The 15288-nt window shown below is 39.6% G+C and overlaps 1 protein-coding gene across 6 annotated transcripts in view; it reads left to right on the top strand.

Annotated features, from left to right (window-relative positions):
* LOC134636073 (protein turtle homolog B-like) overlaps window positions 1–15288 on the top strand; it is a 151287-nt gene that overhangs the window by 60954 nt on the left and 75045 nt on the right. For all 6 annotated transcript variants that reach the window (XM_063485858.1, XM_063485855.1, XM_063485856.1 and 3 more), the window contains exons 6-7: window positions 6651–6792; window positions 12047–12192. In XM_063485858.1, the coding sequence (XP_063341928.1) occupies window positions 6651–6792; window positions 12047–12192 (288 nt within the window). The remainder of the gene's footprint in view (window positions 1–6650; window positions 6793–12046; window positions 12193–15288) is intronic.

Here is a 15288-nt window from a genome sequence, read left to right as displayed (position 1 = left end):
CTTCTGGAAATGCAAAAGTTTGACACTAATAGTTATGAAAATGTTGTTTATCACATTTACTGCCTTATAAAAGGTAAACAAACAAAACAAATTCTGGCAACATATGAGCTGTAGATAGATCATCTAGTCCCCTGCCAAATACTTGAAAGTGTCCGGATTAGGGCTGTCACAATATCAGATTTTCATGATAATAATTTTATGAAAATTGATGATGCAATATGTACTGAAAAAAAATCTATACATGTAGCATAATAAAAATAGCTTTTATAATTTATACAAATTTTTCTTTAAGGTGTTTTTTTTTTCTTTTTTTGACTTATAAATCAATATATAAGTGCACAGGTGTGGTCAGAGATCTGTAAACATAACTGTACAAAACATACAAATAGAATTATTTCACAGTTACTATGATATTATGATTTGTGCATTATTGAAACAGCTCTCACCAATACAAGGTTCTTGTGACAATCCTACTTTGGACCCGAAGATCCCAGATGGTTTTGTGTAACAAATTATCTAGTGTCTCTGAACAAAAAAAAGGGCAAAGAAAAAGCACAAATATTGAACAGTGAACAGGATATTACTGATAAGTTTCTCATGGGCCCCTATGAGAAACTAGATCTTGGTTACCATTAGACTTTTTTATCAAGTGCACTATGTTATGTTGCAACAATTGTTGTGTATTTCTCATGAAAGGTTGTATAGACATCAAGTTAATTTAATGAACAACTATAATGACTTTTCTAAACTTTCTAGAATTCTTAGTTTCTGAATTGGCAGACTCTGCATAAAAAGTTTACAAAATCAAATATGCAGAACTATCTGCTATGATGACCCCTTATGGCTAACAGAACAACTGAATATATGTGTTTTACATTGTAGAATTTTTAGTTCCTGAATAAATTTTATGGTATGAAATAGAGCAGGGCGATATGACCAAAAATATTTATCACGATATACATTTGAAAATTTGCGATAACGATATAACTGACAATATAATTGACACTAGACAAAATACTTTACAACTCCACAACTTTATTAATGCAAAAAAAAACCCCATCAATGTATTTTCACTTAAACAAGCAGCTGTTTTTTGCATTAAAGTTATATAAAAATTTAACAGTGCAAATTCCTTACTGACATTTTAACGAAAAGGCATTTCCAGTGGAAATTGGGCGACATATCCTCAGCATAACCATGTATAATATCCACAAAACTTAAAAAGAGGTTATACACACGCAATACGGTAATATTACGTTGAAGCACAGTACGTATCAATCCGCGAGGCTCCTGCCTACGGTAACCGTAAAGCTCCGACAATTCATCAAGCGGTGCGGCTTCGTAGCTTAGCAAAGTCGTACTAAAACATTTGACAGATTTTCGAGCGCCGTGTAGCACATAAAATCATTTAGAGGTGAGTAAACACAACCAGAATTCATACATAAGGCACACGGGATTATAAGGGGCACTGTCGATTTTCAGAAAAATCAAAGGATAGATTTTAAGTGTGCCGTATTTTCCAACAAACACGGTAATAACGACGGCCCGCTAGCATGCTCTACCAAAAATAGTGCTTTGTTGTGTATCTGACGGAGGAAAGCTAAACCAGTTCCGCACCACTGAAGTTGCAGCATTTTTACAAACCAATTCTGGTTCATCCTTTTCATTCAATGATCCGCTTTCGCCCTTCTGATTCTCCGTCACCGCCATGCTTTTTCCGCCATGTGCATATGAAAACAAAGGCACTGCACGTGCGCGTTTTACCCATATTCTATCGCGATATTTCATTTTCTTATTGTTGCCCAACATTATACCGGTATTACCGTGAACGGTATAATATGGCCCAGCCCTAGTATGAAATAGTAACAATTATATGCTAACTGATGAAGGTATGTCCTCTCTAGTGCGCATGCGCCAACCAGCGTGCAGCCTGTTACAGTCGTTAAATAATTTCCCCTAGGGATCAATAAAGTATTCTGATTCTGATATGTCATCCAAGTGGTTTCTAAAACATCAGAAAAGGACCCTGACTTCTGTAATTGTTCAGATTAACTCCTCTGAGTGTGACTTTACAGATGGAAATGAGTGGCTAACAGACAACATTATGTTATCTTGTTTTTAATATTTTTTACTGACCTCATGCGTTCATCAAATCTGTTGGATGAAATGGGTTTTCTCACTTCATATGGTGGTTGTTAGTAGTTTTTATTTATCACAAAACAGGCAGGCACAATGTTCACAGAGATCACGTTTCTCTTTGTGACTAAGCACCAAAACACGGGCCGAGTGGTTGTTTGACCCATCCTGTATAATTTATGGTAGAGATGGATTAATAGAAGCCCTCCTGGAAAGCCACTGAGCAGCAGATCAGCTAAAAGACTCCTGTGCCAACAAATCTCCAGCACTCAGCTGGTTCCAAATAGGGCGTGTTGGCACCCACACAAACAGACACTCACTCACACCCCCCCACTCAAACACCAACAACACAGTGAGCCAGCACAGGCCTAATCGTGGTTGTCCTGCTAAGGGCCTGGCAGATGGAAATGCTGTGCCTGTTAAAGGATCAGGCTGTGGGCTACAGATCAGAACTAACATATGAGACTAGCAGTTTTTAGTTGCGACACTGGCTCTGAGTGTGTCTGTGTGTTTGCGTGTGTGTGCGCATGTTGGTGATATTCTTTAAAGTCCATCCTTGTATAAGGCCAAGTTATGAACAAAGTGGAAATTCATTCATAAGTGTGTGTGTGTGTGTGTGTATACGTGCATCATTAGGAGAAAGTCAAAGGTTATTCCAAAGCAGCTGTTATAGTGTAGATGCTGGGGTGGGGTGGGGGCTCCTTTGTCTGTATTTGATGGTCTGTGTAATATTAGTAGGTTGATTTTACAGTTTTCATATTACAGGGATTTCAAAGAGAAGGGTTAATTTGCTGGCAAGGTACTGTTCTGTTTCTTCAGCTCTGTCAGCCACTGTCTGTACTCTTTGCTGAACCTTTCAGTCCTTTACAATATAAAGCACAACTATCAAATGAAATTAATATACTATTATTATGATTGCATTATGCTGCATTATACTATGAATGTGTTACTAAACGTAAAGTTATATATAAACAATAAATAGTATTTTCCAGCAAGCAATAGCTCATACTGCTGAAGCTTTAAGATCCAATAGAAATGGTTGAAAGAGTCCTTACAGTGCATGTGAAGTTAACCTCTGTAACCATAAAGACTCATAAGAAATAATACATGAATAATTTTTCAGCTGAAATAAAAATACATGTTTTACTAAATATAATGGTGTGTAAAGTAATTCTGCCAAACTACAGGTCGGTTCATGTGTCAGCTTCTCTTTTCTAGAGAAAATAAATAATTCAATTCAGTTTCATTTTTATAACGTCAAATCACATGAACAGTCGCCTTGAGGCATTTCATATTGTAAGATATATAGGTATATAATAATAACGACAATAATGAAGTAGTTTTACTGCAGGTTTGACAATCCCTCATAAACACAAAATAAACTCCATTATTCTGATTCTTTGTGACAGATTTCCAGTTCATTGGGAAACTATGTGAATTAGCTGTTTTGTTTTGCATGAATAAAAAACATAATTAGCCCTGCGTATTGTGGCTCATCAGCAAATAAAGGTGCTCACGTGGGACTGCTGCCAAGTTTTTTTCATTACTCCATTAACCTTTAGTCAATTCTTTGTATCTATGTAGTTATTTAAAGAGAAAATTCTCTTCAGCATTCAGTTCAGTTGACTTCAGCTTTTTGTCACTTCAGACAAAGTAGACATATTTAAATGAGGTCTTCTACATTAAATGACCCCAGACTTTTTACATTTACATCACATCTTGTTTTGAGTAATATTGTCACATTTTTAAGGACTCATAATAATAAATAACAAATCCTACTACCTACTCCACACCACTACTACTACTATCTAGCAGAAAGCAGTAAATACTGTATTTCCAGATAAAACAGTGTGATTATAGATCTGGTTATGGTCAGAGGGAGGAAATGATTGCAAATCGCAGTGTGAATACATCCATGCTTGCAACGAGGATCCATCTGGCACAGCAAGGATCACTCAATAAATTTTCATAATCCTATACTGAGTGCAAAATAAGTATGTGACATGGCTCTGAGGTCTGCAGTGACATTAAGAATTCAGAGTAGAGGTGGTGGTGTTAATCCATGCATTAGAGTCTACGGCCAGAAATATCCCAATGTGACCCCAAACCAGCGCATGGCAACTAATTCCTACATAATCAATATTTGTTCTGTAGACATATGATATATGATTCATGCTTTGTGGTTTTAAGTGCCAGTTAAAAAACTGTAACTGTAGCCTTGGTCAATCCTTAAGTCTTTAATGTGTCTGATGCACATGTTAAATCATCATTACATAAAATACACCATGCCTATTTCTACATTTCGGCATGACAACTCACAATTCAGTTGACAGGAATGGAATTTTCAGATGTGAAACGTCCTTGATGAGGGTCTCGTGACATTAAAAAGTCAGCTGGGAACAGATTTGAGTTGACACATAATTAGTTTGTATTAATTTCAACATTTTACTGGTAGCTTCCTTGAAAATGCATTGCGGCTGCTGCCACACCAATTAATTTTCATGAGATACAGAACAAGGTGAACTGCTTTTGGTCACAAATTGAACCTGCCTAATTCATTAAGTCGCATGAATGTTTCTCCCACTGTCTGGTGTGAGAATTCAGAAGAGGACAGTTTGTCCAGCCACAGTGAGAAAATAGTTCTGATGAAGTAACAACCCAAACCGTGCTTCCCAGACCGTTTTTCTTTGAACCTTAAAAAAAGGCTTACACATTAGAGGTATATTTAACAAAGACAAGACCAACTGTACACTCCTTAAGGAGTGCCAGAGTTAGCGGGATTACAGCCAAAAGAAACTTTTCTATGTCCAACAACAAAAAGTTACTCAGTCTGCGGCAAACATGTCTAACTGCGTGTATCAGGACTGGGATGGAAGTGCTTCAAAACTTCTCTTAGAATTCTCCAGTTTTTATGTTTTCAATATCAAACTGCACCCAGTCATGAGCCAAATACAGCCATATGCACACAACAGAAGTAACTCTTAATAGCAAAATCGTCTAATTTGACTTTGCAAAAAGTAACAACTTACCATCCCAAAAGGTTGATTCTTTTTATCTGGACCTAGCGTGGAAAGCGAAGAAATGTTTCATCACTCATCCAAGTGACTTCTTCAGTCTCAGCTGACTGCAGGTTTCCCCAACCTTATAAATAGTACATTTGCATAATGACTGAAACCAGCCCACTGAATGAACAAAGGGCTGTGAGGTCAGTTCCTTGATCATTAATATGCAAATTGTCACGACCATTGATCAACAACCACTGATCAAAACCCATTGAAACGTTTCTCCCACTGAGAACGTCCAGAATGAACAGAATCAACCTTTTGGGATTTACCTACCTGGATAATTAAGCAAGCATCAAGACAACAAATTGTCATATTTTTGCATTTACCAGAACCAGGGAGCAGACTCAGACCACAGTTAAGAGGTTCAAAAGATTTATTCACAGAACAGCAAAAATTAACGATACGCAAGTGTAATGGGGAACTGGGAATGGTGCTGTCAGACAAACTCTGGAGGTTTATGAAAGTAGGGAAATAGATAGCGAAACTGCAACTGCAGTTGATCTGTGGATTTAAAATTTTCAAACTGTGGAAAACCAAGAATTATGGGAGGGCGAGAGAAAAACAAAAAACGAGTTCTAGGGCAAGCAAAGAGATTCCCAAATGTTGACTGAATTGCTCATCCATCGAGCAGGTCCATGGTTGCCAGTGCAGTCTTGAGATCCCTTCCCAGGCGCTTAAATCCTAATTCCTACCTTGCCTCAGGTGACCTCAATAGGTCACATGATGGGGTAGGGCAAGGTCCTACAGTCGCTTCACCCTTTAGCCCTGGTGATGGTAATGACCCACCACTGGCTCATCTTACATGTTCAGTGGGTCAGTGAACCTCAGGAGTAACTCCAAAGAGAACAACCCACACTAGGGGTTAAATACCTGGGACTCCCTATGATTTGTTTGAAGGACTGAAGAAGCCTCTTGGGTGATAGATGAAACAACTACACTAACCTAAAAGGTCCAGTTGGCTTTTTTAAAATTCTCTGAACTGAACCTGTCAGCAGCTGGCTGCATCATCAATGTTTTGAAAGTGACCAGTCACATTTGGACCTTCTAAAGGTTAGACTGATTTCTGTGACCAGAATGATCAGAATTTAGCTTTGAGAGCAAAGTTGCCTGTGAGTGCATGATGCAGCGCACACCAAGCACAGAACCTTGCATGTGTGATGGCTGTTTTGTTATCCAGTTATCCAAGTTGTTACTTACATCATTCCATAAATAATTCTCATTCTCATTCTTAAAAAATTTCTAATAAAAGCATATTTAATACGAGCATCCGGTGAGCCGCACCACAGCATTAGTGGTTCTGTTGTTTCATCTTTTAAATTTCAGATTTCATTCTAGAAAAATAGATGTCCTGTCAAGCAAAATATTATATATGATAAATGTTTATTAGAGCTGCCAATGAAAATATTTAGCCTTGTGTTTGTTTAACTGATTCTGTGCGTTTCCCACCAGGCCCTCCGTTTATTATATCACCACCGGAGAACATTACAGTGAACATCTCACAGGACGCCTTCTTCACCTGCCAGGCAGAGGCCTACCCTCGCAACCTAACCTACACATGGTTCTGGGAAGAGGACAACGTCTTCTTCAAGAAGTAAAGTTATGATCGGGTTCATTACTGTTTGCTCTATCACTCACCTGCTTGTACAGTATAAGAGTCTGTGCTGTGTTGTTTTTGTGGTGATATTCAGCACAATAACTTCTTAAATTGACTTGCAACAGACTCATTGTCACCTCTCTGTCGTAAAAGGCCGACGTTGTGTCACCCTGCCGGGCAGGCGGGCAGCATGGATAGCCGAGTTTGTGAATACAATAAATCGAGAAGGCCATGTAGAATTTTGAAATTCATAACATAGAATAGAGTTTAAAACTTAGTGACCTTGAGCTAACAGTCAAGGTCAGAGGTCAAGTTTTCTGAAAATATTGTGAATCCAGAACTTTCACATTCATGCCATAGGTGCATCTACCGGCCATCAAGAGTTGTGTATGGAGGTGTCTAAGTTAGATGAAAAGGTAGAAGTAATAGATGGTCAAAAGCTAGCATGAAAGTTAGAGAGGAAATACCTCCTTTTTTTAACTGAGCAGCTAAACACGTCCGCATCTTTGAGCAGAATTTAACATGACTTTTTGACTATGCTCTTCCCAAAGATAACCCTTTAAAATTAGGAGATTTAAGGTTTTTAGGCATTAGACATGAAAATATTTGATACCTTTGCATTGCAGAACTAAAACCCCTTACTCTATGCTCAGTGGATAAATAATGAATAACTACCAAAACAACAGGCTAGTGTTTTCTCATGTCACGCTTGTACATGACAGCTTTTATAACATAGCAGCAGAATTCTTCAATAATTGATGAAACTGATTATTTATTAAGAGATTTACTCAGAGGCGAGTGTGCCTTGTGCCTGTAATTAAACAAGGCTTCAATGACGAAGTAAGTTTTACAATCCAGCAGCATTTTAGCTTGTGAGAAGGCCGAGCGCTTGTCTTTCACATCGTTAAACTCTTGAACTCGCTGCTGTTTTCTAACAGTATTGTCACTTCCTGTGGTGCATTAGATTATAGATAGATAATACTGCTCAAGCACTTTGCTTTTTTTTGTAACTGCCTTCTCACACCATAAAAATTTGTTGTTGTGAAATTCAAAAAAGTTTGTATTTTATGTCCAACAGCTTTAGTTTTAAGACACCCATGACTCATGCAAATATTTGTATTTATTTCTATAACTACGTGTACAGATCATTAAAGGAAAAAAAGTATATGAGAAAACTTACATGAGTATACAGACAGACGTATCTGTGGCTAAAGGTTCATTTTAGATTTAGTGAATGTAAGAATCGATTGTTTACATCGCTTATTTTGTTCGATGATCCTGCAATAATATCAGTCTGCCTGTGTCACCACGTGATGTCATTTCTACTGCTAATGGATGCGAATGGCTGCAATACGCTTGCCCTTTTTGCTTGCCTATAAAGTGCTTAGCAGCCACAAAAGCTTGAAGTTAAGTCAGGTTTATGATTCACATTCCCACTTGCATCAAAACTGCTTTAGTGCACTGTTTTTGAAGAAGACAGAGTTTACAGGGGTAAAGGCAGTACTATTACAATTAAAAGCCTGATCACATTTTTCAGTTTTCTGACGTAGTGTGGAGCCTTCCTTATTTTTCAGAGGAATTATAGGTTAAGACTAAAACAAGTCTCCTCATTTGCTGTTGAAAAGTTATTTAACACTTTGAAGATAGTACCCTAACCTTATTCAGTCAGAATATGGGTTTTTTGCTTTTCTCTGTAGGTCTTTGCAATCAGAATAGGAAAAAATAGACATTTGAACTAATACGAATACAAAAACTCTTATTTACATAGAAATCCTTGTTAGAAATAGAAATAAAAAAATTGACAAGTGCAGCTGATGGTGTGTTCTCTAATGGTGTTTGTCACAAACAGCATTACAGGTTAAAAAAAAAAGAGTATTGCAAATCTGTACAAACCACAAGACTTCTGCAACAATTTCCTTTTGACAGGCAGGACCAAAGTAATGATGTTCAGCCATAATACACAATGCCAAGAAGAAAACGACACACAGCACATCGGTACTATCTGTAAGCATGGTGGTGGAGATTGTTGATTTGGGCCTGTTTTGTTTAGCCACAGTTTTGCGTGATGATATCTTACAGTCACTGAGTTGACTAGAATAAACTCTGTGTACCAAAGTATTCTGGAATCAAATGATAAGACAAGCAAAAAATGTTTGTTTCCATTTTTAATTTGGACACAAGAGCTTTTACAAATGCAATATCAAGTTTTATTTTAAAAGCTTTATGCGTACTAGATAGCCCAGAAGTTGGATAACCAAAAGCAGAATGACATTTAAATCTGCCTTGTTGGTTTCTTTCCCGTCCCATCCTGTCATGTACTGTGTGTGGAAGGCAGGATTGGACCCAAACACAGTCCCACAGACAAGATTTAAACACAAAAAACCTCAGCATTGCTGGAACAAGTTAATACAGAACTGAACTGTAAAACCTAGGAACGAACTATGAACAGAACACAGTATGAGGGAGATTGTGACGACGAGCATAGGAAGAAACAGACACCAAATACAAGAGGAAACACGGCAGGCACTAATTACACTGACGAAACGGGGAAGAGCAAAACAGAACACACACCGATGAGAGACTATCAAAGCAAAACAGGAAGAACGCAGACTGAGTAGGACAGGGGTGTCCAACTCCAGGCCTCAAGTGTCAGTGTCCTGCAGGTTTTAGAAATCCCCCTGGGTCAACAATCAAATGATTAGTTCATTACCAGGCCTCTGGAAAACTTCAAGACATGTTGAGGAGGTCATTTAGCCATTTAAATCAAGGAGCAAGGACACATCTAAAACCTGCAGGACACCGGCCCTTGAGGCCTGGAGTTGGACACCTCTGGACTGTGGGAACAGACAGATGCACATGAAGACTGACAGGGGAGGAATCACAAAGGCAAACCAAGACTAGAAATACAGAATAAACACAGGAGTATAATCATACTGGGCTAAGAAATATGAAATACACAGAGAACACAATAAATAAAAAAGACTCAAAGAACCAAAAGACAAGAAACTCAAAATGCTGGGTCAGAATAACCCAGAACTGTGATACATCCTGTATTTTCCCACTCTCTCTTTCTTCTCCCTCCTCTTTTTTCCACCTTCAATGTCTAATAGAAGCGCTACAACTGAAAATTGAAAAAAAAAAGAAAAAGATTCAAGTATAGTACTTGATTAAATGCAGTTAGTTAATATTCCACCAATGGACATCAGTAGTCAAAAGTAGTTGAAATAAAACTAAAAACTAATATTGATTAATATTTTTAATCAATATTGACTAATATTGATTAAAAAGTAACAGTATGTCTAAGTTGACATTTAAATGCTGCATTTATACATGCTGCATGTGACTGATCAGATCTCATAGTAGCCAAACACCTTTTGGATGACAAAAAGGATTATGGTTGGATGAAGGGGCACCTGAGAAATCTGCAGCACTGTGTCTGACGCTAAGCTAAGCATGAACCCGGACCTCTGTGATCCCCTTCTTCCCTTCTGGCACAGAGCTACAAACTGAATGGTTTATAGAGTTTTTGTCTGAAATATACAATGTGGTACTGGCATCAATAAATCCCTCAACCTCACACTTAAATTATTTTGTGCTGTAGGGTAGTAAGTAACAAGCATGGGGAAGTACATGCTCCTGTGATTTCCAGCTACCTTTGAAGCCTGTAGACTTATAGTTCCTCTGCAACCAGCTGTGAATCATGACTCAAGCTACATATCCGCTGGGAAATAAGCAAAAAAGAGCAAGTTAAATATAGAGGTTAAATACAGGGGTCTTATATCATCAATGAATGACCAACATATATGTGTATCTGTCAATAATGTCATTGACAAACGTTCAGCAACTGGCGTGTAAAGCTTCAGTGTGGAAGATTGCTACAGTGGACTAACTACTACAGTAGCCACGACTTCTGAGAGACAAGCTGGAGCTATCGGGAGTGGACCACCACATGTCCCAGTGGATACTGGACTACCTCACAGAATGCCCACAGTATGTGAGGTCACAGGGCTGTGTCTCTGATACGCTGGTCTGCAGTACGGGGGCCCCACAGGGAACTGTGCTGGCACCGTTCCTCTTCACCCTCTACACTGCAGACTTCTCCATCAACTCCCCACGCTGCCACTTACAGAAGTTCTCTGACGACTCTGCCATAGTCGGCTTCATCACAGGTGAGGACGACTCAGAGAACAGACAGAGGACTCTGGACCTTGTAGACTGGTGTCAGCAGAACCACCTGCTGATCAACGCCAGGAAAACCAAGGAGTTGGTGGTGGACTTCCGGAGATGCAGACCCACCACACTGACACCGGTGAACATCCAGGGAGTGGACATTGAGATAGTGGACTCGTATAGGTACCTGGGTGTTCACCTGAATAATAAACTGGACTGGAGTCACAACACTGATGCTCTTTACAGGAAGGGTCAGAGCAGACTCTACCTGCTGAGGTGGCTGAGGTCATTTGGAGTCCAGGGAGCGCTTTTAAAGACCTTCTATGACTCTGTGGTGGCATCTGTCATTTTTTACAGTGTTGTATGTTGGAGCACCAGTTTATCGGCAGCTGAGGTTAAACTCATCAGGAAGGCCAGCTCTGTTCTGGGATGCACCCTGGACCCAGTGCAGGTGGTGGGAGACAGAAGGACTCTGGCCAAAATAACATCTCTGATGGACAGAGTCTCCCACCCCATGTATGTAAATGTTGCTGAACTGCAGAGCTCCTTCAGTGACAGACTGCTGCATCCTAGATGCATGAAGGAGCGTTTCCACAGGTCCTTCCTCCCTGCAGCTGTCAGACTGTACAATCAGAACTGCTCCCAACAATCATAGATGTTTACATCTGCGCTGTAACTGCAATAATTTAATCAACCGATTCGCACTACAACCTGGGTTTGCCTCTTATCTAATTTTACTTAATTTAATAACTGTACAGTACTCTGTTTATAGTAACCATTGTCCTTAATGTAAATATGTAAGAAAAAAAAATTGTGTATGTTTCTGTTCTGTGTCCTGTGTACTGTTTGTTTGTATATGTGTCTTTCTGGCTGCTGTTACAACCAAATTTCCCCTTGTGGGACAATTAAAGGATTATTCTATTCTATTCTATTCTATTCTATTCTATTCTATTCTAACTGAGTCTTATGTTGGACTAGAACCTGGATTATAGTGAAAAGCCAGGCCTCTTTTGTAGTCAGATGACCTAATGTCAGATAAAGTATGGCTGACTGATCATTTCCCTTTTCTTCATCTTTACAGTGACCTAAAGCGCAGAGTCAGTATTCTCATAGACGGCTCCCTAATAATTGCCCACGTCAAGCCAGAAGATGCTGGGAAATACACGTGTGCTCCCAGCAACAGCCTGGGCCGACCACCGACTGCCTCTGCCTACCTAACAGTGCAATGTGAGTGCCCTGTCTCTCTCTTTTTTTTAACTTTCTACATAGCAGTGGTGTGTGCTGTAGTCTGAGGTGCTGTTAAATGAACATTTCTGCAGCAGGATGAAATCTTGCTTATCCTTTCCTGGGGCAGCACCCATGAGAGACAGTTTCATCACAGCTTTTGATGGTTGTTGCAACTTTTTCTGCATTTTGCAGAAGCTTTCAACTGCATTTAATAAAAATTTTACACACTGAGTGACTTTCATGCCTTAACTCTTTCAGTCAATATGATCCATATCCCAGATTCAGTGTGTATTTATAATAAAGTATTATTTTCCTTGATATCCGCTGTATCACCTTGCTGGCACCTATGGGCAATTTAGAATCACCAGTTAACCTAACTCCTCTAACTGCATGCTTTTGGGGTGTGGGAGGAAGCATTTCTGTGTGTACAGTAGTCTGCATGCTCTCCATGGCCAGCTAGCATCCAGTCCAACGCAGGACCTTTTTGCTGTGGGGTAATAGTGCCAACCACCACACCGCCATATTGCCTGAGCTTATAATGAGATGTTGTTTTTATCACCAGCTTGCTGTCAGCTTTCCGCAGATACAGTGGAAGGATTACATGTCCAATCAGGAATAAAAGACCGAGTTTATGTACATTTGATTGCATTATTGCTCTGACTTCAGTTCAGGAGACGAGGCTTCAGGTGAGGAGGGAGAGAATGAGAAGGAGATGAGCGAGGTGAGATCAGTGATAGTGGAGTCAGATGAAGAAGAGGAGAACAAGAAAAGGAAAAAATGATGATATAAATGTACAGTTTTGGCTGACTAACTTCTTGTTATTGATTATCATGACTTGAATATAACTAATAGTTATAGTGATTAACAGTATTTACTAGGTTGACCAACACTCAGAACAATGGGCAAGTCGAAGGAGCACTGTACCATCTGCTAAGTAAATCCGATCCAAAAAAGTAGGACGACCTCCAAATTCTTCAACTTCACCTCAAAAGCTAGATAAATGAAAGTTGGACATATTTGGATGTTTTATATCATGACATTGATGACATTCGGTACTAAATTGGTAAATATATACAACTGTGGTTCTATGAGGGAAAGAGTAAATCTGTTATGTTTTTCTTTGAAAATAAAGCATAAAACCCTCCAAAAAGGCACAACACTAAGACAGTGCAGAAGTCTGGTGCACTGACTCTAATAAGTGAAGGGACCAATGGCCTTTGTGGGGTCACCAACACAGCGGCCACACTCCTAACTACAGTATCTAGATGGACGGATAAATATTTAGAAAAAATTGCCACCTGTAGAGATGTAAGGAAGGGGTAAATTATTTATAGAGGCCAAACCTGTGTTTTAATGCTATTAAGCCGATCATTTTTTCTTGGAAGCATGGGGTTCAATAGAAGAACTGCAGTTTTTGGTTTGGCTTCATCAGCCCTGAATATTCTCCATGAAGAAAGATTCACTTTATCGTTGTTCAGCGTCACTGACCCCGAATTGCCAAACAATGGGTATGAGTCCATACCCATTCCAGGTTGGTCAGTTGATAAAAGTTGCTATCAAACCACCAGAAATTAATAAATGCTAAAAAGATTTAGGTCGAGTAAGACAGGTCGAGTAATAGAGCATTAGAGGCAGTGTGACAAAACTTCAATAGATTAAACTTCCTGACAACTTCTTTTTTTTATTCAACATCTGTAACATTCACATGATTGATTGTAACCCATGTAGGTTTGAGAAAAACTTAGGATAGGTGATTGCCTTTGATTTAATTTTTAATAGATTTTCCCCATTTGGCGCATTCACATGGAAAAGCTTTGGAAAAACATCTTCCAGTTTTGTGAAGTGCGCATATTTAAGGATGTGGGTAAGACATAGCCGAATACTAACACGAGCCCTAGACAGGCTGCCTACAACTCATTGTAACTCCTCATCACTCTGCGTTGTTAAGAGGGGACACCAGTTTCTGTCCATCTGGGCTTGAGTCAAACCTGACACAGCTGTGAAACTGTGTGTCCAGAAATCAACTGAAATGCACTCAGTGCATGCTCTGCACCGTGGAATCACTTTGGACACTCGACTAGTCTCCCGGCTAACTCTGTTCCACTTCTCAGCCAAACATATAATCCCATGCAAACACTGGTTTTGCCTCTCAAATATACTTTTCTGTTTTATTTTGCTTCTGGTTGCTTTCTGCCCACATCCTCCCTTTTCTCCCCTTCTCTTCCCTCACTACTTCTTCTGATTTGTACCCATTTATGAATATTTATTCATATGCACACCAGCACGTCTCTGTCTCTCCCTCCCCCATCTTCATGATTATTACTGCCTCCTCATTTCTCTGTCCCATCATAAAACACTCTATCAGTCCATCAGTCACTCCCAGCTTGAGCCACTAAATAAAAGCATCTGGCTTTTATTTGCATGTCTCAGGACGAGCACTGAGAGCTCGGCCTTGTCTGCTGGTGACCGGCCATCGGCAGTAGTCAAGGCAACAGACAATTTGAATTCCCTCACTCTCCCGCCTTGTTAGATTGTGGTGTGTGTCTGTGTGTGTGTGTGTGTGTGTGTGTGTGTGTGTGAGAGAGAGAGAGAGAGAACAGAGGTAGGCAACAGCAGTCACAAGAGGGAGGGAGCAGTGAGAGGAGAGGGGATTACATCATTGCTGTAGGACCACTTTTCTGTTTGACTGCAGAGGGCTCTCTCTTTTCTTTGTGCCATATTCTTTCCTCTTATTCTCACCTCTTCCTTTTTTATCTCTCTCTATCAATCCTCAACCACTCTCCCTATTTATGTCATTATTCTTTTTCATGTCTTATTTGGTTTAAATCTCTCTCCTCAGCTGTCTGTGTCTTTCTCCCTGAAGCGTTTGCCAGGGAATAACTTCCCCCAAAGCATCTTGTAGTGGGAACCAGCGTGTCATGAGCGATAGGCTGTCTCAGAGCTATATTTAGAAACTTGACTGTGGTGCCAGTGGCAGTGCTCCTCTGGGCTCTTTGTGGCAGAATAATGGTCGGCCAGAGGTTTGGACTTTAGAGGACAACTACTGTAGTACAAAGTTGTTTTGGTGACACGTCTCTTTTTCTCCCTCTCTCACCT

The sequence above is a fragment of the Pelmatolapia mariae genome, linkage group LG10_11 (assembly GCF_036321145.2).
Source record: "Pelmatolapia mariae isolate MD_Pm_ZW linkage group LG10_11, Pm_UMD_F_2, whole genome shotgun sequence".
NCBI classification, from domain to species: domain Eukaryota; kingdom Metazoa; phylum Chordata; class Actinopteri; order Cichliformes; family Cichlidae; genus Pelmatolapia; species Pelmatolapia mariae.
This window is presented reverse-complemented; position numbering and strand designations above follow the sequence as displayed.